The 27,897-nt window shown below is 29.0% G+C and overlaps 1 protein-coding gene across 1 annotated transcript in view; it reads left to right on the top strand.

Moving 5' to 3' along the window:
- LOC113377741 (sialin-like) overlaps window positions 1–20,688 on the top strand; it is a 95,896-nt gene extending 75,208 nt beyond the window's left edge. Inside the window, exons 3-11 of the mRNA XM_026618153.1 lie at window positions 4,407–4,630; window positions 4,897–5,139; window positions 9,298–9,382; window positions 11,419–11,642; window positions 15,309–15,458; window positions 17,968–18,100; window positions 18,833–18,988; window positions 19,817–19,902; window positions 20,176–20,688. Coding sequence (XP_026473938.1) covers window positions 4,407–4,630; window positions 4,897–5,139; window positions 9,298–9,382; window positions 11,419–11,642; window positions 15,309–15,458; window positions 17,968–18,100; window positions 18,833–18,988; window positions 19,817–19,902; window positions 20,176–20,391 — 1,517 coding nt within the window. The 3' untranslated portion in view covers window positions 20,392–20,688. The remainder of the gene's footprint in view (window positions 1–4,406; window positions 4,631–4,896; window positions 5,140–9,297; window positions 9,383–11,418; window positions 11,643–15,308; window positions 15,459–17,967; window positions 18,101–18,832; window positions 18,989–19,816; window positions 19,903–20,175) is intronic.
- The last annotated feature ends 7,209 nt before the right edge of the window (window positions 20,689–27,897 follow it).

Raw genomic sequence — 27,897 nt, 5'->3', positions numbered from 1 at the left:
TATTAGGCTGGAAACTAAGTAAGTGCGGCTTTCAGATTAGATGGTTTCAAGTGAAATTTTCGGTTTGCTGACGAAGTCCAAATGTAAAATAATTTTTGTTATTGTAGTAAGCTATTTTGCAATCAACCTGTAAAAAAGCTTTCGTTTGGCGTTTGTTGAAAGATGAAAATTCAAATCGAAAAATTTTCTCATATTTTGCCTTACTATTACTGCAGAGGTAAAAATGCATTATAAGGCAAAAATTATTGGAGTTTGGTTGGGATGTTTTTCTACATCCACTGTTACCCTGACCTTACACCATATGATTACTTTTAGTTTCGGTCTTTATAAAACTCTTTGAATTTAAAGTGGTCAAATCGTACCTGATCAGTTCTCGCTAATAAAAACCGGATTTTTTTTTTGAAAGTGGGATAATGAGGTTCCTGAAAGACGACAAATAGTCATTGATTAAAATTGACATTGCAATTCAGAATAAAGTTATAAGGAATAATTTGTAGTAGGTTGTTTGTTCCATGAAAAAAATGTATGATTTTTGTTACAAAAATCCGCACTTACTTATAATTAGTCTCCAAAAAAAATTGGAAAAGTAACTATGATCATCTTGTACATTGGCATCATACTCATTGTCAGAGGAGAAAATATTTTTTCCACAGATTTCTTTTTTTTACATAAACAACGCATGGAGAGATCGGATTTGATTAATTCTGCATATAAAGGGTAAAACGGGGTTTACAGGAGTTTCAAAAATTTATTTAGAAGAGATGGGCTTGCTTAAATACAGATATATCATAATATGATACGGGAATAATTTAGTAACCTTATGAAGTTAATATGTGTAATTTTTAACGAATAACATTTGAAGTATGCCCATAATAATATTATATACAGTTATTAAATGTAAATCTGGTTGAGCTATATATATTTTTCACAGATTTTTTTATATAATATGTCAATTTTAGTAGAAATCCCTTCTTTAGCCAAATTTAATTCTTGATAAATCAATTAATTTGAAAATTTGGTTAATTAATTTGAAACGCTTCATCAAGACAAATATTGAAACATGATATATTATTTCACTGATGTAATTTTCTACCAATATAAATTTTGTATACATACAAATTAAAACTTTATTAAATTTTCAATAAAAATTTATACAACTAACATTTTAGAGAATAATTTTTGGATTTCTTAATCATTTTGAATTTAAAAATAATTTAGTATATTTATTCTCATGGCGCATAGATTCCCCCTAGTAAATATATAGTTTAAAAAATTAAGTTTAAAATGAAAAAAAAATAAGAGAAATAGATATTCATTAATATATATCTATCAAATATATAAAAAAACAACAAAAGAGATGCTGAAATAACTTTTAGAAATTAGTAGTCTAATGTTATGCGAACTCAGTAATTCTTGAACAAAAATGAACTAATAGTATAATTTTATAATGGACTAACAAGGAGAACCTTAGGTTTACTTCTGGGATTTTGATGAAACTTCGTAAGATGATGGAGTTGATAGTCAAGCCAAACAGTTTAAAATATTATAGGCTTATGAGAAGTGGCTAATTTTAAAAAATAATAAAAGTCATGTAAAAAAGTCTGCGCGCAATACGTACACCTACAGTGTCTCAGCAACTCATGTTAGTCAAATTTGGCGCTTGTTCAAAGAGACTATATTAATCATAAATATTTTTAAAAATAATATATTTTAACCTTGATCATTGTAAAATATCGAATAATCTAACAATCAAATATCATATAATGTTTGAAGATATGTAAATTATTTGTGAAAGATTAAACTTCCTAAGTTTACCAGAATTTTCATCTGGATTCCTGGTTTAGTTTACCCCGACTAATCAATTCTAACCAAAGCCTGCACATAACGCGATAAGTTTAATTGAAAATTACTCAGAAGTACGATACAAAATGTAAAAGTTGGTAGACTAATATCACTATGTTCCAAGTTTTTCGAAAGTTCGTATAGAGCTATTGTTTTTATTTATTGCGCCTGCAGTATCTACAAAGTTTCTTTCACTTTTCCAAACCGGTTTTCACAAATACAATTTGGATTATTAAATTAATATTGATAAAATAGCAAACATCCATCAATAAATGTCAATCATGGAAATGCAATATATATATATATATATATATATATATATACAGTGTGTTCATTCATCTGCGAACGTTTCATATGAATAGCAAGTGACGATTTTCCAAACGTTTATCTTAAAATATTGCAAACGATATATACCTTGATGGATTGGGTGGAATTTCATGAATATATTAAATAAGCAATTATCTTAACTGACGAAGCATATAATAAAATTCGATATTGACAGTGATAATATAAAGATGTTCCAATGACTGTATTGATTTGAATTTTCCCTCATCGGATTACGATTCAATTAATAAAAATCATTCAGAAGGGAAATTTACTCATTAAGACGTCGTATATAGACAGAAAGGCAATGACATTGCGAGAAGAAAACGTTCGAATGTCTACGGAACGAATTGGAAGATATTTATTACATTCCTATATATAATTTATAGTATTTATGGATATATATATATATATATATATATATATATATATGAGAAATGAATCATATTACTCTTTGCAATATGCAATCCATTACACAACCGTTTATAACATAATTATTTTACAAAAAGTTACGTGTTTCTTTCGGTATTAGCAGTTTATATATTATATCAAGTAATTATTTGTCGTTATGCATTTTTAAGTAGCCGTAGGATAAGCAATCGCAAAAAAATTAAGAATGAAATTTTTTATACATTTTTAGATTTCAGAGGTTTCCGAACATTTTGGCATACCTTAGAAAAAATGGATGTATGTGTGTGTGTGCGGATACAAATTTTCGTCGACGATTTCGGGAATACAGATTTAAAAATCATTCGATTCCTATTAATAGGGAGACGCGGTGATTAGTTTTTGGACAAGGCAGGTCGAGCCGTTTAGAAAATACGGGGCAAAAAGTGCTCCAAAAGAACGGAGCATCCTATTTCAATAATTCAGAAAACATGCTACTTATACTGACATAATAAAGAAATTATTTAGTTTTTGGAAGGGAGATCTAGCGGTTTCGGAGATCTAGTGAAAAAAGTAAAAAAACGCCATTTGGCGGTCAAAAATGATCATTAGACATATGCACATCAAATTATCAGATATGTTATAGAGATTTTAACAATAAGTATATTCCGTACCAATGTTTATCCATTAGACGGCGACGCGGCGCTTTGATATTTCGTCTCTATGCAGTTAAAGTAGTACGATTGCTTTGAAAAAAAGTTCAGAATTTCCAAAATATTTCAAAATACACTTTTCTTCAAAGTCTTTTTTTCAAAAAAAAGAAATTTTTTGTCAAAAATTTATAGTTTCTCAGGAATCTAATTTTTCAGAGTAATTTTTTTTCAAAAATGTTAATCTTTTTTAAAAAAAAAAGATAATTTTTGGTACGGGAAGTCCCAGCAATTTGCCTTGAGGCACGATGCGCCCCACTAGTTTTTATCCATATTCTCAAGTGAAAATGGATATCGGTGCTGCACGATGCCAGGTTGTCCAGAGCAGGGTTAGAACTCACCCACACATGTGTGTGTGTTTTACATGTTAATTCATGTCGCCAAAACAATATTTCAATTGTTGGACTAGACTTTGTAAATATCAATTGATCTGATGAGCTCAACCAGTAATACTTTCTAACGAGTCTTGATTGATAGCAAAATAATTTAAAACTCAGCTGTAATTTGAATGAGAAATTCATACTAAACATACATAAATGTAATACAAACTGAACTCACAATAAATATATTTTTATGAGTAACAAACGTTCTTAGGGCTTTTGATGATAATTTGATATCTAGAAATACCTTCTAATTTCGTATGTGTAATTTGAATGTCAATTCTCAAAACCCTATCAGAACAATTATTAATTATCAAAACGCAGGTTTTGTATAAAAACATGATTTGGATAGTCTATGCTTTAACGTATTTTAACACGGCAATAGTAAATTAATTAATTTTCGAATTAATATTATATAAATTAACATGCCAGATTGAATTAATTAGCAGTAACAAACCAAAACACGGAATGTTATAATAATTTACATCAACAATTTCACTAAGTATGGTTCTCATCGTGCAGGAATTTGATTTGTAATTAATTAATTTGATTTATTAGTAATATTTTCAAAATATATATGAAAAAAATCAGTATAGGTTTTAAGGAAATCCAATGGATAGTTGAATGAAAACTGAAAATAATATTTTGTCAGTTTGTTACGTACTTATGAAATTAATTGTGATTATTTGTTATTAGAAGTATTGTGAGTTGTTCTTTTGACTTAATAATAATAAATATTTTCTATTTACTTTTCTTTTTACAGCGCAGATACCAGCCCGCCTGGTGCTCTATTTCCTATCATGGTCTGGCTTTCTGGTTTCTTTCATGATGAGAACAGACATCAATATTGCACTTGTGGCGATGGTCAAGATTCCTCCACCAAGTTTGGAAAATACCACCAACTCCAGTGAACCAATGCCTGAACTATATTGCTATCGAGTCACCAACCACACTCAAGACAATAATAATAGCACTTCAGTAGTAACGGTATGGAAAGATATTGATTTAGTTAGTTGATTGATTTTGTTAGTTGAACTTTTCGTTGGTTTAATGGTGAGAGCTATGACCTATCCAAAAGTTCCAGATTCGATAACCGCTTTGGACAGCGACATCGATTTCTGCTTGTAAAATATAGATACCAATGTTACCAAGTAACAATATCTCTTACTCGGCTATGTTGCATTCAATAAAAATTTAAAATGTATTATAGAACATAGCGACTCCATTCTCTAAAAATTTGCCTTTACTTTCAGAATTTTGAAGAAGGAGAATTCGACTGGTCAACGGCAACACAATCAGCAGTAATCGGTTCATTCTACTGGTGGTATATCATATCACAAATTGTAGGTGGTGTAGCTACACAACGTTTTGGAACCAAAAATGTTTTTGGTTGGTCTCAATTTTTCACAGCTTTATCCAGTCTTTTGATACCAATTGGTGCCTCAATGCATCCGAATATTCTCATTGGCTTACGCTCTGTACAAGGATTTGCTTCGGTAAGTAATATATGGAATTAAAAGGAAATTCTTGGCGTGTTTTTTACTATATTTATGAAGTTGCACCTTTTGAATTTCCAACATGATCACTCTGAGAATAGAATAGAGTATTTATAAACCAATTTTTGCAAACCTATTTGATTTACTGTTGTTTTGGTATTTTTTTATTATTTGTACCAACCAAAATTCAGAACATTTCACAGAGCTAATCATTTTTAAAAAAAAAAGATCATTAATGCGGGCTAAAATAACGTGAAAAAAGTAGCATTTTAACATTCTCAACGATTGCCGAAAAATCAAAAAAACTAAAATCATACCATGACCCCTGGTCATGCCTATTTTTGCGATTTTCGTCGGAAAATTTTTGATGCTCATATCCATACGGTAGGTTTCTTATGACCTTAGAAAAATGCTATGAAAATATTTTGATCGCAGCATTGCATTGTTTCATTTAACAGACAACAAATATAAATAATAGTAATAATACAGATTTATTATCTAAGGGTTTCAAAATGGATCACTATGATAATAGAATTATGCTTATATGACCAGATATTTGAAAATTTGTTATCAATAATAGTAATAATATAGATTATTACCTAAGGGTTTCAAAATGGATCACTATGATAATAGAATTATGTTTATATGACCAGATATTTGAAAATTTGTTATAATGGTTTACAAAAAAATTGTTGACATAGTTTGAAATATAATAAATATTTTTTGTTGGTCCGCTTGATCTAATTTTTTTCCTAATTACGTAAAAACATGACATTATCTAAATTAAAATCAGTAGTCAATAAAAAGGTCATCATCTGAACTGCATCATTTACTTTTATTAGAAAGAAATACAAAATTTGTGCCACTCTCTTAAATATTAATCCCAATATTGTTTTATTTTTAATAAAAAAAAGAGTGCGCGTAAGGTTCACATGCGATTGAAGTAAAACTTATTTGCTACTGTACAAGATGGCATTTAAGTAAAAATAAATACATCATATAACAATTTTGAATAATGTTTATTAATAATATGGTAACACTCATCATGCATACAACGACAGATCTCTATTCACATACGCGACGACTAATCACAATTGACCCGTATAGAAATGATATCATCGAGAGCGAATTACGAATCATTGGCACTTGACTCTTATCTTATCTGCCGTAACGCACTTCCGTTGCATTTCAAAAAGAGTTAACTAAACTAACGTGAAGAGGCATACATATGATTTTAGAATTTTTATAAAAGATAAAGTATTGAAGCTACTATATTTAAAAAATACGTTATCAATATTTTAGATCTAAATGATATTTTCAACCGGTTTTGAAAAACTTTTTGAAAAATGAAGTTTGTCAAGATTCGTTTGTCGTCCAAAACAGTTCGGTGTAAAGCGAGCAAACAAACAAATACAAGTGCATCCTATAATAATTATATAGACTTCAGATTTTTTAAGTAACAGCGTTCAGAACTTATGAGCAGTTGTTATGATACTTCCTAACTATGCAGCTCCTGAGACAACCCAAGAATTATTAACTTATCTGAATTTGATATATTTTTATTATTAGTCGCTCTATTATATTTTTAATTTGATACAACAATGCAGAGGAAAGGCTATTTGCACTTGTAAACAAATATATTTAAATTCAAAATTTGCATATAGTATTGCATATAATACATTCTAGATACACAGATAAGATCATTCAGGTGGTTCAGAAAGCTGTCATGTTCTATGTAGATAATATTGTATTATTCACCACAAGTGACCCACAAGTCCAATGCCATTGATCGTTCCATTTCAATGTAATTTGTAATCTACCACAACTGAATGGAGACAAAAGCAAATATGGCCTTTGTTGGTTCATGATTATCCACGATCACTTGCTACAGTATAAAGGAAGGGTATAAATGGAACGAAGCCGTACCATATAAAAACACGTCTTGGCTACCAGGTTTTTTGGGTGGTTTGATAATTATTTCATATAATAATGATTTTGTGAGAACTCATGGGTATATAGGTATTTCGAATAGATTTAAGCGAATTGAGATGCAGGATATCTTACTAGGCGTATAATAAACTAGGGGTGCATGGCATCGTGCCTTAAGGCAAATTGCTGGGACTTACCGTACCAAAAATTAAAATTTTAAAAAATGATTCAATATTCTTTTAGAACTCTGAAAAAAAACGAGTTTTGAGATTTTTGAAGTTTTGAAAAAAATTACCTTTTTGAAAAATTTGATTTTTTTATACTTTGAAATATTTTGGAAATTTTGAACTGCAGAAACGAAATATAGAAGCGCGTGGGCGCCGCGTCGCAGTTTAACAGATAAGCATTGGTAAGGAACCTATAGAAATGTACACAAAATTTGTACTTAATATCTATAAAATATATGATAATTTGATATGCATATGTTCGATCATTTTGGACCGTCAAATGGCATTTTTTTCACTTTTTAATGAATCTCCTAATACGCTAGACCTGCCTTCTCAACATTTTAATCAGTTCTTCATTACGTCAATACAAATAAAACATTTATTGAATTATTCAAATCGAACCTTCCGTTCTTTCAAAAACTGAGTTAACATTTTTGGCATTTTTTGCCCCGTATCTCCAAAACTGCTAGACCTGCCTTTGCCAAAAACTAATCAGCACGTCTCCTTATCAATAGGAATCGAATGTTTTTTTAACTATTCACATCGGTTGATCCCTGTTCCCGAAATTGTCGACGAAAATTTGTATCCGCATACACATACACACATCCATTTTTTCTAAGGTATGTCAAAATATTCAGAAGACCTTAAAACGTAAAGATATGCAAAAAAATTTATATTAAATTTTTTTGCGATTACTATAACTTACCCTACGGGAAGTTAATAACTCCGTAAATTGGTAGTAAAAGTTTTAGGCGATTTAATAGAATATACCTCTTTTGTATTATATAAATAGTTTAACATCTATAAAAGCCCTCAAATATATATATATATATATATATATATATATATATATATATATATATATATATATATATATACACATTAGGGTAGAGCAGGGCATAAAGGTCTGCGGATTAAAAGGTTCACCATCATTATTTCAAAAACAAGCATAGTATATTATTTTTCAATGATCCTATTTTAAAGTAGAAGGCAAAAGATGTGTAACCAAACATCACCTTAATTCTTACAACAGAATATCAGGAGATAAATGGATATGTATCAATATTTATACCAAGAGTATTTTTTAGTTTTTAGCTCTTGTATTAAGTTTATGATACCTGAACATATTGTTATTTTTTATTTAGATTCAACAGTTTTTTTAATATAATCTCTATAAAATGTGGCTTGAATAAAAAGAACAAACTAAATCTTTACATTGGCAAAGGCATTGGTAAATAATAAGAAATACGATAATAAGAACGAAAAGCCGCCTTAAGCGAGAAACGTATTAAGCGGGATAGGAACGATATGTTTCAGAGTACAGGAATCGACCGAAACCATAGTAAAGCTGCGTATTACGCGAAAAATCGTATTAAGCGTAATCGTTTAACGAAGATCCATTGTATTATGAATAGGCTTGTTATTTAAATTAAGCTGTAGGGCTACAACAAATAAACTACCGCCTTATATGGATCAATAATAAATAAAAGAACAAAATGGCTTATTACAAAAATCCCAAAAAAAAAATTTTAAAAAAATATGAAAAATTAGTTTAACTTGTTCATGCACTATCAAATAATTATGTGATATTAGTTAGTATAAATAATATGTTATGAACCAGTATGAATACAACAATGTTCAGATTGTTCTATATATTTGTGGTTGGTTATAAATAAGTGACAATTTCGCATGTTTGCAATATTTCAGCCAAATTTTGAGGTAGAAAATTAAAAATTGGTGTATGTTTTGGATTTTTGCAAAAACACCGTTGAAATTGAGTATTCAAATAGCAGGGTTGAGACGAATAGCAACGCCTCCTACTCTTTCTTTTTAAATTTCTCATTAATTCTATTCGATATTTCAATAATTTAGTAACAATAAATTTACAACTTTCATAAAATTACATCTTTAACGTTAGTCCATGTGATAATTTTAATAATAATTTATAACAAAAAATATGTATTTCTACTTACCCAAAACCATGTTTCCATTATCCTTTCAGGGTCTGACTTGGCCAGCGATGTACGCAGCCGTAGGCCACTGGATTCCGCTTTCTGAAAGGAGTAAATTCATGTCATCATTTCAAGGTATTTAATCTATAATTCAGTAAATATTTTATATTTGTATGTCACCATCCGACGATTTTATTATAAATTCATTAAAAATTATGATGAATTTAGTCATTGCCATTAAATGATATTTAATTTTCGCGGCACGTCACGGTAATATTGATCATTATTGACGCTCCCCTTCCGACATGCATTTTCACTTTGTACACAAAGCCGATGCCGTATTTAAAATAAATCGCGATGTAATTCTGAGTTAATTGTTTAATGGTATTTATGAAATGATTTTTTTGCCCTTTTTATCTCTCACTTTTAATTTATTGACGTGGAAATAGTCTTGAAAAGGTAATTATTTACTGAATTGAACGATGGAAAATTTTATCAATCATTTGAAATCGTTTGATAACCTGTAGTGCATTTAACCTGCTCATTTTAATAATTATAATTTTGTAATTTATTAGCATAAATATTTTTCGATTTGAGAAATATTTTGAACAATTTATTTAAAACATTTTCTATTTTTCATTATTTAAATATTAGTTTATATTAAATTTTAATGTATGAATTTTATTAAATGTGCTTTTTTATTCAAAATTATTTACTGCAACCATGACTTTAAAAAAAATCGTGTCCTGAGAGACAAAGGTATCTACACGTAATGTTTGGTGGGGGAGGGGTGGGTAATTTTGAATATCGCCATGTATCAACAAGGGGATAGGGGGTTCAAAAATCCTTAAAAACTCGCTCACGTGATAAATGGACGCCCCCAAAACTAAAGTTTATATATTTGCAAAAGTTTTTACAAAGTATCGATAAAATTTTTACTATTTATTTTCTAGCTTGTTAATAACTACTTTCGTGACTAAAATACATAATTATAATTATGATTTTTCTGAAAATTTAATGATGAAAAATATTGATTTGAAGGGCTAAAATCATTGGTATAGTCAAACACCAATTTTTCGAGACCCCCGACTTCATCATTTTTTGGAATTAAAACTTGTAAAAATATTGTTTGCCTATTTATATGGCCTTTCAAAAATAGCATACTACTAGACCAAAATACCCCCTTAACTAATTGTAAAAAATGTCAGCAAATACTTCGAGCATAGTTAATTAGTCATAATTGGATTGGACAACACTGGGTTACCATCCATTCAAAGATCCATATAATAAAAGTCAAAACAATTACTGAATGTCCTAAGTGTGACAGATTGTAATTAAAATTTAAAAAAAACACTTAAGACTTTCCCGGATCAGATTTAAAAATATAAAAATATGGTCAACCTCATTAGTCATACATAAGTTGAGGTCAAACCAATATTTGAACAAAGACTAGTAATAAAACATAAACATATATTCATTTATGTGGCTAACTAGATTTTCTGAAAATGTTTTTTCTAAAATTATGTGTTGTTTTTCTTTTAGGGGAGTGTCCATTAATCTTGTGAGGCTTTAAGAGGGAGGGAGGGGTTTGACAAAAAAAACGAAATATTACGTGGGTGAGGGGGGGGGCATATTAAAATTACAAAGTGTTATATGGGGGAGGGGAATATATTAAGGTATTATGTGTATTTATTTCTTACCTGATTTTTAATAAAAAAAAAACAGAATTTTGTAAGAAAATTCCAAAAAGTTTACGATTTTTACAAAAATGCACTTGAGGCTTAAAGGAGGATGAAGGGGTTTTGAAGAAAAAATTACGAAATATTATATGGGGGAGGGCAATATATTAAGGTATTACGTGTATTTATTTCTTATCCGATTTTTTTTTTTTTTTTAAAAAAAAAACAGAATTTATCAGAAAAAATTCAAAATGTTCACGATTTTTACAAAAATGCACGTGATATTGTTGGGGCAGGGGGTAGATTTTAAATATCAAGGGTGAGGGCGGTTCCCAAAAATCCTTAAAAATCGATCAAGTGATTAATGGACGGCCCCCAGCATACAAATCGTACATGCACATTAATTCCAAAATCTGACAAAGTTCTTAGTTATTATGTCTACGTTGTTTGCTAAAAAGATGGTGATTGATTGGCCTGTTGACTGTTGTATAGGTTTTAGCTTCGGCATCGGATTAACCTACGCTATTTGCGGTTTCATAATATCCCATTGGGGCTGGCGCGGAGTGTTTTACACTTCGGGAACGATCGGCATGCTGTGGTGCGTTCTGTGGTATTTCTTAGCGTTCGACAATCCGTCCAAACACCCGCGGATCTCGCCCAGCGAACTCTCCTACATCAAAAGCAATCTCGGATACTCGGTGGTGGCGGGCGAGAAGGTAATATTGATTTTACTCGAATATTTATTCGAATTTTTGTAATGTTCATTAATAAAACCTCACTTGACGAACAAACACTGTGCATGGTTCAAGGTGTTATGTTTCGCTTCACGAGTGCGGTTTTATATTATTGTATTATTCAAATTAAGGGGCACAACTAGTATAACCGTCTAAAAAAGGGTGATTTTTGGGAATTTATATTAAAAAAAACTACTGTATCAATCATTTCAAAATTTTAGGAATATATTTATACATGTTTTAAGAATATATAGTAACATTTTTAAATTTATTTTAAATATTTTTTAAGTTATCGTCGATCTCCAACGGCGCGACAAAAAAAGGCCTTTAACTGCTGCAGTGATTCCGGCCTTCTATGTGGATGAAATTTAAAAAAAAAAATCTTGTTAAACTAGATAATATTGTCTGTAAAATGAACTACGATAAAAAAAAATCAAAAATTGACAAAATGACGGCGTTTTTTTAAAAAAAAGTCGAATTTTACCCAAAATTTTGTTCGTTTTTGGACTGCCAAAATTCGATTTTTGATCCGATCAAAAAATCGATAGTTCATTTTACGGAGAACTATATATAGAACATGTAAAAAAAATTTGATAGTGATCGGATCATTTGTTTTTTAGTAATCACTGCAGCAAATTCGGAAAATGCTGTTTCGAGAAAAACGCGTTTAAAAATTAAATGATCGTTATACTATATATTACATATATACTTTTTAAATGGCTGTAACTCAAAAACTATTTAAGATATCGATTTAAAATTTTGGTATGTTATTTTTAAAGGTATAAACTATCCGAAATATGGAAAAATTGAAAATTCGATTTTTTGAAAATTTCACACTAGCTGTGCTCCTTAACATTTTATTTGAATTTAGCTCAGTGTTTCACAAAATTATAAGTGTCTTTGCATGTTAATTTTTTTTAATATGTTTTTTTATATCTTGAGATCCACTGATTATTTATTTTGTATTAAAAGCTGTAATATCACACCCTATACAGGGGAGCTAGTGACTTGTTGTAACAGTCGTTTTTTTTAAATTAAGATATCTTGAGATCCACTGATTAAGGGACATAACAGAAAATGTTATTGCAAGGCCATGTTATGAAGAACTTTCTATGCAAAATATTGACAAAAGCCCTATGGTTGGTGTGCATTCAGTGGTATTTCTCAGGTTGTCAGATAGAAAACCTAACCTAGAAACCGCACAAACGATCTTAGATAGCAGGGTCTTTCTGACTCAGCTCCATAACATACGAGTGAAGTTGCAGTTGTGTAAAACGCCTGAATCCACAGCGAATATATGGCATTTTGACAGTATTCAGTATGATTCAGTAGCATAATATATAAAAGTTAGAGCGTAGCATGGCCTTGCCATAACATTTTTCTATTATGCGGCAGCATCAGTCCCTATATTTTTACAAAGAAAGCTAGATAGATGCTTTAACTATTCCTCTACTAAATCAAGTAAAAATAATACCTTAAATGATGTTTGTATTTCACAATCAATCATTTTCTAGAAAAAGTGCGGTGTTATAACTTACCCCATGTTTGGGGCTGTATTATTTTTAAGGAACATTTTATTTTAATTTAGGTCGTCGGTCGAATTTTTGTCTGGTTTGTTCTATTTATAGTAGGGGTGCTAGGAGCTTTTTGTAACAATTTTTTTTTTCAATTCACATATCTTGAGATCTACTGATTATTTATTTTGTATTAGAAGCTGTAATATAATTTCCTATATAGGAGATCTAGGGGCTTGCTATAACAGTTTTATCAACTAATGTATCTTGAGATCCACTGATTATTTATTTTGTATTGAAAGCGCTAGATGCCTTTTGCAACAGTTTTTTTTAATTAATATATCTTAAGATTCACTGATTATACTTCTACGAAAAAAAGCCAAATAGATGCTCTAACTATTTCTCTACCAAATCAAGTGAAAATAGTTCCAAAACTATTGCTCATTATTCATAACCAAACATTTTCTAGAAAAAGCGCGGTGTTACAAATTACCACGTTTTTGGGGTAGTTGTAGGATCTACCGGGGCAATTAGTAACGACAATAATACCTAACAATTTATTCTTCACATATTACATATAATACCTAATAATTGACAATAATACCTAATAATTTATTCTTTACATATTTTTAAGAAAACTGATTTGTTTGTAAGAAATTATTTTCATTAATTAACGTTAACTATAATTAATACAAATAAAATATATAATGTCTCCTGTAATATAATTTTTTTCATAAATCAACGTAAACTACAAATATTTTTATAATACAAATAAAATATTTAACGTCTCCTGCAACAAAATTTACATGTGGACACTATATATCTTGCAAGCTATACATTCCACCCAATCTTTTTTACTTGAATCTGTATATAATTCTTGAATGTTACAACTGGCTTCAAGGTTTTATTTTAACTAACCCTCGGTGTGATTTTTTTACATTAATCAAGATAACTATTTAAACAATTTAGTAATTAAAAATTGTTATACATATCAAAGATTGCTAAATTTGAAGCAAAATAAGATATATAAAATTTAAAATTAGTCCGTGATCCGAAATTTTATGATAGTACTATTTTATATTACTTCTCAAAAATGTGGGACAGAAGCTATGGCAATATATGCAGTTTACATGTTCAATCGAGACAAAAAAATTACAATAGTTTAATTTTTTAATTGAAAAAAAATGCCTTTTACTACTTACCCCTGATACATAAAGCCCCTAGCTTCCCTAAAAATCCATAAATTTTCTAAAATAAATGAATTTATTAACGAATAAAGTAATTTGATAATTTGCGGCATATCAGAATATATGAATTGGCTTTAACAAATATGAACGTTGTAAAAGGTAATCTGATACTTCATAAACATATTTAATTACAACAGAATATAACAGAAAATTGAACATAAATCAAATTACTTGAATGTAAAAAGGTTCATCGGTAATAATTTTTGTGATTTTATTATTGTCAAGGTAAATTTGAAATAAAAAACATTAGTATCATTTAACTTTTTTTTCAAAATTAATCAAGTGTCTTGAATTTTGTAAAATGTATAATCTCACTTTTCAACTCTTTCCACTCGCGAACATCTCGTAGATTTATATATATTTTGCTGCCGGAGCGGCGGCATCGCAGTGGAAAGGGAACTGATTATAACTGTATAATAAAGCAAAAAAGTTATCGATTTTATAAGGTCAAAAAAATTATATTTTATGAAAATGGGTGCAATGTTTATTAATTTCTAAAATCTTTAGTTATTATAAAAGTGAATAGTGCAAATATATTGTTAATATGTTCACAAGTAAATTATCAAATCTAAATATTTAAAATATTTTTTCGTGAATTTCGTGAAAAACAAAAATATATGACTAATTTGTGTAAGTTAATTAAATTAATAAAATTAAGTAAAAACAGTGAAACTCCGCTCAGACGATTTTCTAGGTACCGGCCAAAAACGTGTCGCGAAAAAATGTTACGATAGGAGGGACAAATTGTTTCAAAGTGCACAGATTTTGCCTGATTATTTTGCCGTATCAAATCTGATCGTCTTATCGGGGTTCTGCTGTATAATATAATGAATTAATATTCCAGATATTTATTTACATTTAGCTGACTTAATCGATTTATTCATTAGGGAATGCCCGTTCCGTGGATGTCGATATTCAAATCATGGCCCGCGTGGTCCATCGGACTAACGACCTTCGGCCGAATTTGGGTGCATTATACATTCATGGTGTCGGGGCCGATGTACATGAAGACAGTATTAGGATTCAGCATACAGACGGTAAGAAAAATTTAGATTATAGACACATATTTTAAAAAAAAATCTACAAAAAAAAAGCCATTTAATCTCGCATAATCGAGGTTTCTTGCTGCTTGCTTGGGCAGTGTTCATATATGCGAATAACCTTTTTTAACGTCCCGTAGGGTAAGTTATAGTAATCTCAAAAAAAATAGAAAATGAATTTTTTTATATATCTTTACGTTCCAAAAGTTTCTGAACATTTTAGAAAAAATTTATGTATGTGCGTGTGTGTGTGTGCGGATGCAAATTTTCGTCGACGATTTCGGGAACACAGATCAACCGATTTGAATAACTCAAAAAACTGTGCTGATTAGTTTTTGGTGAAGGCAGGTCTAGTCCGTTCCGAAGATACGGGGCAAAAAGTGCCAAAAACGGTAACTCAGTTTTTAAGATAACGGAGCGTCCGATTTTAATCATTCAAAAAATCATTTTACTTGTAATGACAATATGAAGAACTGATTAAATTTTTGGGAAGGCAGGTCCAGCAGTTATGGACTCTCAATAAAAATAAGTTAAAAAATGTCTTTTGGCGATCAAAAATGTTTATTTGACATATGTACATCAAATTATCAGATATTTTACAGAGATATTTATAATGTGTACACATTTTGTGTAAATTTTTTTGGGTTCCGTACCAAGATTTTTTTTACGGTAAGGGAAGTTCCAGCAATTTGCCTTAAGGCACGTTGCCATGCACCCCACTAGTTGAATATTTAATTTGTCTTTATAAAATTATTAAATACGAATAAAACTTTTATAAATTCATGTTATCCAGTTATACTAATAATATTGAAATTTATATAATATTTGTAATAATAATTAAGAAAAAGCAAATTATAATTGAAATAGTTCAATTTTAATTAATTAATATAATTTAATTCCTAAAGTAACATTGCATGATATAAAGTTCAGTTGATCCTATAATAAAAAATACAGATCTTATTTCTTTTAGGACCACAGTTAAAAAATACCACAATTGCCCCAAGCTTTCAAGAATTAAGACTTTTTGTAGAAGTATAATTTTTTTTTTAAATGTTCCGACTTTGTGAAGCCTTCCTTTTAAAAAAAATGTTTTGAAGTGTGTTGGCAAGTTTTATCAAAAGTTGGCGCATTTAATCAGAATTGTAAAATACTTGATAATTTTATCATTGACAAATTTCGAGTAAAAAAATAAAAACCTAAAAACTACATGATTTTTGCTAGTGCATTTTACTCACGATTTTTTTTTAAGTTTGGACAATATAAAATAATTTTATAGTAATAAACGTTAAAATTTAACATACTTTTAATATCTAAAAGTCTCTATTTAAAAACAAAAATCGAAAGTCAATGTGCTAATTGAACATAAAATATTAAGCGTAATGGAACGATCGGAAATTATTTATTGGAACATCTAATCTGTTTTACTAGCCAAAATAAAATCCCGAATTTCATAAAATTATTATATACTATAAGCTATCTGTATGAGATCACATATGAATGGCGGAAGAAACTGTACGTTTTTCTGCGAATTTATAAATAACAATATGAAATAATTAATATAATATTTATAATAAATTATATTTATATTTTATGTTTTGGTATATAATCAACTGAAACTTGAATTAAAAATTAATTCAAGCAATTAGCCATATTAAAATTATAAATAATTATAAGGTTCAATCGGGGTAAGCATACGAAATTATGAAAACGCATAAATGTACCGGTAACACGCTAGATTATTTTATTTAAATTCAAGAAATTTCATTAATATATAGTCAAAAATATATTTTTGATTTGTGTTTTTTAGTCAAGTGTCATGTTTACAAGTGAATACACATTTACAAAGACTAATCGTTTTTCTATGATATCGGTTCGGTTGATATTAACGAGGATTTTGCGTGCGCATAGATTATGATTATTAGAGTTATTATTTATATCTGGAATAAATACATTTTTATGTTTATTGTAGTGCATTGAGTTCTCATATCTCAATGTATTTGACCTCTTATTGGCCACATGAATATTTAGTGTATATTGATTAATATGTACACGACATGTGGGATTGTTGTATATATTCGTTACAGTTTAAAATATAAATAGGATCGATTAGGGTCAATAGATGTAAATGATACGTTAATTATTAATGAGGGAATTAGTATCTATATTAACTAAATTGCCCGAATGCCATGATTTTCCATAATGGGTCGTATATGATATCTATAATCAGATATTTTAAACAAAAATAGGTATATGTTTATATTTTAAACATAAATAGAAATATATTTCCATTTTAAACAAAAATAGAAATATATTTTTATTTATGTATGAAGTAGCTGTTTAAAATACCTGTTATTGATTTCATGTAATAAAAAAATAACAAAATTGTTATTTATATGAAAAATGTAGGGGAGGTAATGGGCAATATTCATTTTATTCAAATTAAACAAAATTCTCTGCGTCGAATAATGAAAAATATGTCTACCATATTTATAAATTTTTTTTTTAGAATGGGCTGTTAAGTGGAGCACCTTTCCTTTGCAGTTATGTGGCGTCGGTGTTTTTCTGTTACATTGCTGACTTATTAGTAACTAAAAGACTTATGACATTAACAAATGTCAGAAAATTATTTACTGCTTTAGGTGAGTATTTAAATATACATTTTTTTATTAATTATGAATTTATTTTATTTTTTGGCTAATATAAATGTCACTTTAAACCGTTTTGACTCAACGAATATTATTAATTTGTTTCGTTTTGTTTTGGCTCAACTAAACCCTAAGTATAATTGATTTGTAAGTTGTCATGTAATTGTATGTATTTAAATGTTGAAAAGAAATATCGTAGTATTTTACTAACAATAAAAATAAAAACATGAAAATCTTAACGAGACAAATATGAATGATAAAGTATGCCTCATGATTGTTTGGTCATTAAAACAGCTACGCAGCGCGATCGCTTTGCAAAAAAATTCAAAATTTTCAAAAACATTTTAAATTATCGAACAGTCGATTTTTTCAAGTTTTTTGAAGAAGAAATAAAATTTTCCAAATATTTTCAAAATTTTCAAAAATATAAAAAAACAAAATTTTCAAAACATTCTAAATTATCGAACACTTCAAGTACACTTATTGAAATTTTCAAGTTTTTCAAAAAAAAAAAAAATCACATGTTTTTAAAATTCAAAAATATGAAAAAAAACAAAATAAAAAAAAATGGGAAATCAATTTTTTCAAAAATTTATAATTGTATTCAATCGCTTTCACATTCTACGACACAGGGTTTTTACTTTTTTAACAGAGATTATAATACTTCATACAGAAGAATTTATATTTTATTTATTTATTTTTTACTAATTTATTTTTTTAATTCAGCTCAAGTTGCACCAGGCGTGTTAGTTCTACTTATCGGATTTCTAGGATGTGATATAGTTTTAGTTCTTATAATTTGGTTTATTGCTGTGACCCTCATCACCGCTTCATACGCCGGTGCCATGGCCAGTATAGTTGACATTGCGCCTAATCTTGCAGGTAATTTAGTGTTTAGTAAAAAATTACTTTCATTTTTAAATTCATATTTATTATATCCCCATTGATTATGTTCAATATTTGGCTGGCTCTAAATTATGTACTCTAAATTATGTATTCTCGACGTTTCAACTCATTCTGAATCGATCGAGGCCAGGTCTGCAAAAACTTTGTGTGTCTATGTAAGCCAAAATTTGACCTTTCGTGGATTTTAAAAACAGCTGCACCGATTCTAAAATTTCAGAAGCCATTTGATGTAACTCGTTAAAACTTGCTTTGATCAGTTTTTTGCGACGATCCGTCGAGCCATTTCTTCAGAATTGGCAGAAATGTGCAAAATCCAAAAATCCTAAACCGATTTGGAAAATTCAAAACTGTTAGAAAGATGTCAGTTGGGAATCGTGCTGTTAAGATGGGCCGGATCGTTTCTTTGTAATAACTTGTTGAATTAATTTTTACGATTTTGATGCAACTTTTTGTGATGATAAAGTTTGTGGATTTAATGAACATCACAAAATATGAAAGACATGCAAACCGTGTTGTAATCATAAAAATTCTTCTAAGTTTAATATCGTTACAAATTTGAATGTTGCTAAATCTAAATTTTTTAAGCCAGTTATTCACACATATCGGGAACTTTTTGCAACTCGCCTTAAGACAATACCTTATACCTAGGTTTTTAATATTTGGCTAGATCTTTTTTTTACCACAATCCACCGTATAATGGCTTCAGAATTTTCTTTGCACAAAGCGAGATTTAATCATAATAATATTAAGGATTGAAATATTTGTATATGAATATATAAATTATAAATAATTATATTTTTTCAGGCCCTGTTTTAGCTTTTGCTCAAACTATACACATGACAGCGAGTTTCCTATCGCCGATTGTTAATGGATATTTAACTAGGGAAAGCGTAAGTATTTTATTTTAATTTATGACTTAATTTTTTATTTAACTCCAAGGAATAGAGCATGATAAATCGCTAATATTTTTAACTTCCCGTAGGCCAAGTTATAGCAACGCAAAAAAATCGAAAATGAAATTTTTTATTTATTTAACTACTTTTTTTATTTAACTTCAAGGAATAGCATGATAATGGCTAAATAATTTTTTTCTTTAAATTAAAATTAAAATTCGCTTAAAATTAATTATTCTCCGAATTAAAAATGTCTTTCTTCCCTTATAGCAAAATCTGGAGACCTGGCGTCATGTGTTCTACGTTACTTCTGTGATAGCGATTTGTACATATATATTTTTCCAAATATTTGGAACTGCTGACATTCAACCTTGGAACTATCCTAATTGCAAAGTGCCTTCCACAAAGGAATGTGAAACTATATTGAATCCGGCAACTGAAGAGGAAGCAAGCAAGGATGAGAAGAAAATAATCGATGCCGTATGACAAATCAATAATGATCTCTATTCATTCGATACTAAAGTGATTTGATCACTTTATTAGCGGGTTAATCTGAAACTTGAGCAAGGTTATCTTAAAGGACGTAATTAGCTTCACAATTGTTGTAGTAGTAGGTATAAACCATAAGAAAGAATATATGGGCATCAAGATTAATCTTGGGAAATCTATTATATCTGGTGGTGAAGGTAATATGTAAAAGTTTTATGTGATCATCAATAATTTGCTTAAACAAAATTCATATTTTCTACATTTTTGATAGTAAACGAGCATATGTGCATTTTTAAGGGGTCACGTTACCTAGCATGAATTATAATATGACTTAATAACTATAAAAAATCTATATACGCACACATAAACTGAAAAATTATTGTATTTGTGAATATATAGAAAATATTTTACTTATTTGCCATATGTATTTTCTGAAAATGTAATTTTATTATGTTTTATCTACATATGAAGATAATTCATATTGGGTGACAATGCATCTGCGCTGGTAATCTATCATAACAAATTTTTAAACCTAACACATCTGTTATGTTATTGAATAAGTTAAATCTAATTTAGAACAATATTTATATGAAGCTTCTACTGATTCATCTATGAACTTTCATAAAATCAAAGTATTAATGATCACTAATACCTGATCAACAATTGTGGATCGATGCACTTCTAGCTTTAACTAATTATTTCATTTACCAAATAGTACTTACTAAAATATTATATTCAGACTTGTTCGAACTTAATCTTAGCCTATAAGCCTTAGCTAGGTACTTCTACACGACTATATCATTTATCAACATCGCCAAATTCAAATTATTTTTCTACAATGTATTTGAGTTTTAATCTCTTCTACTTTGTACCTTATAAATGATGAACAAATAATTTATATTATTCCGTTGTACTTTTAATAATTCTAGCCATGTGATGAATTTCACTAATATATTGGCTTTGAAAGTACTTAATACGATTTATATTCATGTGTGATAATAAAATTGAGCCAAATCTTATTAACCTATATTTTAGATAGCTCATTACACTTATTGTTAGTTTTATTTGTCCATTTATATTCATAATTTATAATTAAAACAATGATTACTTTAAAATAATTTATAAATATATATATATATATATATATATATGTTGAATATTATTTTTATTCATTGTAAATATAATATTCGGTTTAATAATAAAAAATAATGGTATACTATAAAATTAGAAATAATCATTCTCAGGGTTATATTTTTGTATAGTGGAATCAAAATCTAAAATAGAAGATTTATCCATACGGCTTTTGATAGCATTAAGTAGGATTTATTTTTTCTCGGAACAAATAACATTAATCAATGCATGATGATCTTTATATTTGTTACATTTTCATGAAGACTTTTAATACTGTACTATCGAATATTATAAAAGGGGCCTCATGTATTATAATATTAGTAATGTAGATACTACTACTAAATATCTAATTAATTACTACTTAACGAAAGCTATGACAAAATATTTAGATTACGGGACTATCAATGATTCAAATAAAACTGGATTTTTTGGATAATTGAGAACCTCTTACATAAATAAAATATCGTGCATAATTTCATACATCATTGCTATCATTATTGGCAATTATTTTCGAAGTTAACATATACTCGAATAAATACTAACTGTTTATGTATACACATATATATATAATAATGTTAACTAATATACATACATACAAACACATAATTTATGTATACATAAATATACACATATACATATATATTGTATATGATTTTTTTAAAATTATAGTTTATTATTACACTATACTCTACATCAATATTAAGTAAAAGACCTATCTTATGATTTTTTAATAAAATGTTGAATAAGAATTGGTACGCAAGACATGTACATATATAAATTGAACACATTCAAATATATATATATATATATATATATATATATATATATATATATAAATTTGATCTGAAGCTTGACAAAATGTTAATAAAAATTTAAACATTGGTTTATAAAAACATAAAACTAAAACTTTTTTATATTCACGCATTATTTTAAACTTAGTACAATTAATATATTTACATTAATTAAATTTTTGTGTTAAATAAGTTATAGTTAAATTATATTCAAATAGTGGTAAGTTCCGAGTCTACATTCCTTAACAACTCGGAGCAGCATGCATAATATGACACAACCACGTATTATTAATTTATAAATATTGTTATAACGATTTATCACAATGAATAAATACACAATTTGTTGTAATGAATATGTGCAAAAATGTGATTCTTAGTGTATATTATTTATAATATAAATTCATGTTTGCTTATAATAAAGTATGATAAGGCAATTCTTTTATGAAGATATTGTTTCTCACAAATTAATAATAAATTAATTATGCTAATATTTTATTGATCTGTATTTCTTTTCAACATTCCAATCAAATAACATGTCGCATTTCCGATTGGTTACATCATTTCATTTATATTTTTTAATTATTACAGCTTCGAGACAATAAATAGTGTTGGCCATTTGAGCTATCTCATTTGTGTTTTCACGTTTCCTACTTGGTAAATAATAACTAAAGTAAAGCCATTTGACTGAATTATCTAGTAGTTCAGTAGTAGGTACGTCTAAGACTAGAGGTGGTACGACTAATATTTTACCTTATTACTCTATTGTATATTAAATTTTCCTATGAATTATTCAATTTTATTCTTAATCTGGTCCTTTTTTCATAATTGTGAAATGGATTTTCTGCAATATAGTATCGTCTTCCCATGACGCAACATGAGTTGTCCAAAAAACTTTCGGAGCAGTTACATCTCCAAATTCTGGTACAGTACTCACATTGGTCAGTAACATATTCGGCAATATTGGCACCTCACGAAAATCATCATTTTTTTAATTGTACAACCTACGCATTAGCAAGGCTTGCTCAAACTCTTCCAGGCGCTTCAAATTTCTATGTATTTCAATAGTGCCGACAGCAAAATCTTCAAGTTCCACTTTTTCACTTATTTTAATGCCAAAGGAGCATGACATTATCTTGACATCGATGCCAATAACATAATTATTATGACCAAAATTTTAGGTGAACTGGAAGAATTGAAGAAACCAGGAAAAGCGCAAGAGGGTGTAGTCGGTTGGCATTTGAATACTGTTGCCGGAGCAAAGAAGAAGGTTCATCAGATGGTATGCCGTGTAGTATATCTGGTTTGTGAGTTTGTGAAAATGATCCAAGTTCAGATCCACTAAGAGTTCAGATAAATGATAGTATGCTGCTACGTTCCGGATTTCTGGGCATAAATTTGTTAATGACGGGCGATGCACCTTTGAAGCGACAATTGCATTTTCTTTTACAAGGTATCAATAGAGTTATCAAAACTTTGGCTGCATTTTTAGGACTACGTTAAATATGTGGCTAAAACATACTGTGTTTTGTGCATGAAGGTGGCAAGAGCAGCCAGGTATTGCTTTTATTATATTCTTTTTTGTTTTTCCCAAATAAACGATCTTTTCGTTAATACAAGCAAAAGGTGTTTTGAATAATTCAAATCGGGTTTTTTATTCACTCAAAAACTGCCATTTTTTTGCATATTTTGCTCCGTAACTCCGAAACATCACTTCTCCCCATCATTTCAGATTGAATGCTTTCTGAACCATTCAAATCGGATGCCGTGTTTTCTCAAAAACATTTCCATTTTCTGCACTCTTTGCTTCATATCTTCGAAACGGCTGGACCGGCTTTTACCAAAAACGAATCAGCACGTCTCCTTATCATTAGACATCGATTGCTTTTTGAATATTCCAAATCAGTTGATCCGTGCTCCCAAAAACGTGGACTAATAATTGTATCCATGCATAGATACGCACACAAACACACGCAGTGTGAAAAATTGTGAAAATTGTCAATTTCGATATAGATCGAACAGTGATAAAAAGTATAGTACAGCAATATATGAATATTTCAAGTTAATGTAATTTTTTTTATAAAGAAGCATAAGGTGGCCTTTTAAGTTATATATATATTATATATATTATAAGTTATATATATATATATATATATATATATATATATATTTGTTAATAATTTTGTATCAATTAAATAACGGTTTTCATAACATCGGTTGTCTATACATAAAGTCGATACTAGTCGTTGTTGAAGCATCGATAACGCAATGTTATTCATCCATCTCATTAAATGATCTAAATGTAATTAAATACAAATCAACTGCGCACAACGTCGCACTTCCATTATGAATACTATCCTAAAGAAAACGTTTTTTCCCTTTGACGAAAAATTTCATTCTCATTTGTGATTGACAACGATGTGATCCAGGCGACCTTCAATATCAACGTCAGATGGTCATTGGCGTATTAATAATATTTATCATGACGTTAGCAATATCATTTGTTAATACTCCAAATACATTTATACATTGTTCACAGAACTCTACAAGAATTTTAGATAACGAATTATTATATTTGCAATAACTGTTTGTGAGACACGCGCTGTGCTTCCTGACGAGAGACAATACGTCGCAATATTTACTTTCCGATACCAAATATTGATCTGTAATTGTTTTGATTCAGATATTATTAGAATGCTAATTTGTTGATGAGTTTTTTTCTGCTATTGATAAATCTATAGAAGATAAATTAAAATTACGGTAATTTGTATGTGAATTTTCGTTTGAGAAGGCGTAGATTTTTGCCACAAAGCCACAGCGATACAAATCTCACAAGGCATTGGATGAGGTCTTTCAGAAAATTGAAAATATTTATCTTCACCATTAACATTTGAATATTCAATTAGTACAATATAAAATAAAGTCGATTTTAAAATGAATTTTAGTAAGGTGACCATACGTCCCGGATTGGCCGGGACAGTCCCACTTTTCCGCCTTGCGTTTCGGCTTTTTCTAAAAGCAATATTTGACCCGGTTTTAGGTGCTTTGTCCCGGATTGTCCCGGATTTTCAAAAATGTTTGAATTGCCAATATTAATATTTTTTTAAATATATTTCAACTAGAAAATTTGAAACGAAAAAATGTGCATATAAGTTTTTAGCTCACCAACACTGCCCAAGGGTATTTTTACGTGTATATTTTTTTATTTATCATATTTGAAATATATAAGTAGGGGGAAGTCCCGTAACGCCGGACAGCACCTAATACTAGACACTCTATATAACACGTATTATTTAAGCGAGTATAAATCGTTTTATATCAAAATACAAGTGAAACCTGTGGCGCACACGGCCACGGCGGGAGCAACCCTTTGCTGTTTTAGGCGCAAAATCACGGCGTCACCTAAATATCAATGGAAGTAATTCTAGTGTATTTATGCATTTATATTTGAGTGACATTCAATGATAAAAGTAGTACTTGATTGTTATCCGTAAAATGGTAGAATATTATTAGATATTTTAAACAATTTTAGTAGTTTGGTGGTACCAAATGAACGAACATGCCTGTCCCTTAGCACCAGACACTAAGTCGTCCCTTAGCGCCGCACAGTAAGCATATTGATATTTCTTGTGAGAGTTGACGTAATTTATTTTAATTATTTAATTTTTTTCTGTATGAGTGCTACGGGTCATTACACACCCCCATTTTTTGTATTTCTTAGTCAAAGAAAGAAAATCTTATGATGAATGCTCCAGCTGAGAGCATCGGTGTGGCCCACCCAAAAGGGTGGATGAATAGTGATTTTTTATTGCAATATCTAAGAATATGCGTCAAACACACATGTGCAGACATTCCAGAGTGTGGATATGGCTACATATGTGATCAATGCAGATTATTTTGAAATGTCCGGTACTAGGTGCCACTGTTTAAAATCATATTTTTTATACCAAAGTTTGATTGATAGTATTCATTATTTTTAGCAAAGATTGCGGTTTTGTTAATTTAGTTTGATTTCGAACTTTGTTATCTAACATAAATCATAATTTAATAAACATTTCGTAAAATATTTTTTGTTTTATTTATAAATAACTTTAGGTGTCTGCCACTAGGGGACTTCCCCCTAAGTAAAAATCTGATATCACTACTGACTGATATTAAGTGGGTATCGATCGAGTCTAAGCCAGAATTTTCGAATCAACGTTCTTAACTTGTGGAAGACATAATTACGGAAAATTATATTTTTTATTTGTACACTTTCATAGCAAAAAAACATCGAATTTATCTAGTTCTTTTTAATCGGTCTTTGAAAACAACACACGTGTCGAAACAAAACACTTCCTATTTTGTATCTTCTGTTTTATCTATTATAAAAAATTAATGATTTAACGTCAATTTGGCTACTAAAAATAATATCATATATCTAAAAATTCCTTGTTAATTCTTGTTTATAATCTAGATTGAATAATGATGCTCACAAATTTAAAATTTCCTATTATAAAAAAGCGACCACTGCTTCCATAATACGGAAACAGGTTTTGATTGAAACTAAATTGAATAGAATAGGTATAGCATCTTTTGAGGTGTCGAATGAAAACGTAATATCATAATCATGAAACTGCGCAAAGGAGAAGATTTAAATCACATATTAGATCTTGGGTAAAATTTTATAATAATTAAAAATTTATACTCAAATTAATAATAATAAAATGTTTAATTCATCTGTATTGTGTTGAGCTCAACATCAAATACGATTACGTTAATATACTTTGTATATTATCAATTTCGATGTCAATGATAATAATAAATGCTTATAAGATTTGATTAAATAATTAATATGTTATCAACATATATCAAGTCTGGTATCGTAAGGCCAAGATATGAAAAATTTCGAGTCGATAAAACTGTTTCAGGGCCAGTACATGCTCCTTTATGAAAAAATATATAAACTTGCATTAAATAATAATCGTTTTAAATATTTTAATAAGGTGTAAATGTCATATAATTATACCAGTTTGTTAGAAAATTTTCTTCCTAAATTACTTCTTAAATTTTTTCATAAATTATTTTTAGAACAGATCAATCCATGATTTAATTTAATACAATCGATTTTACTGTGAGTGCTGTAGGAATTTATTTATTGAAAAGAAACTGAATTAAAAAACTGATCAATTATAAAAGTCGACATGTTATGACAATATCTGTTTTATATTCTACAAGAAGGACTAAACAGACGGATCTCCACTTTAGACGGTTCTGAACACATTTGGAAAAAAAATTGCTTAAGAATGTCAAATTTTGCATGGAATGATTATTGGTAAATTAGGGTTCAAAATGACACCAGACGATGTAATGAACTCACAATATAATGTATTGTTTACTAAATATGAGTGCCTTGAAGAGTTTGAGCATTCTGGCTGACACCCTGCTATCGCGTAGGTTGCCCAATTGGCAAATTATGATTTCTTGCAGGTGCCAATGTTGAATGTGTTATGTTGAATTATGTTATTATATTGGCAATGTGGTTACTATACCAGAGTTTGGATATGCAAATCCATTTTGCAATTATGAAGAAATAGTACGACAA

The sequence above is a fragment of the Ctenocephalides felis genome, unplaced genomic scaffold, assembly GCF_003426905.1.
Source record: "Ctenocephalides felis isolate EL2017-DRISC unplaced genomic scaffold, ASM342690v1 CF-g0.4_SCAFFOLD_01886, whole genome shotgun sequence".
In the NCBI taxonomy this organism is placed as follows: domain Eukaryota; kingdom Metazoa; phylum Arthropoda; class Insecta; order Siphonaptera; family Pulicidae; genus Ctenocephalides; species Ctenocephalides felis.
This window is presented reverse-complemented; position numbering and strand designations above follow the sequence as displayed.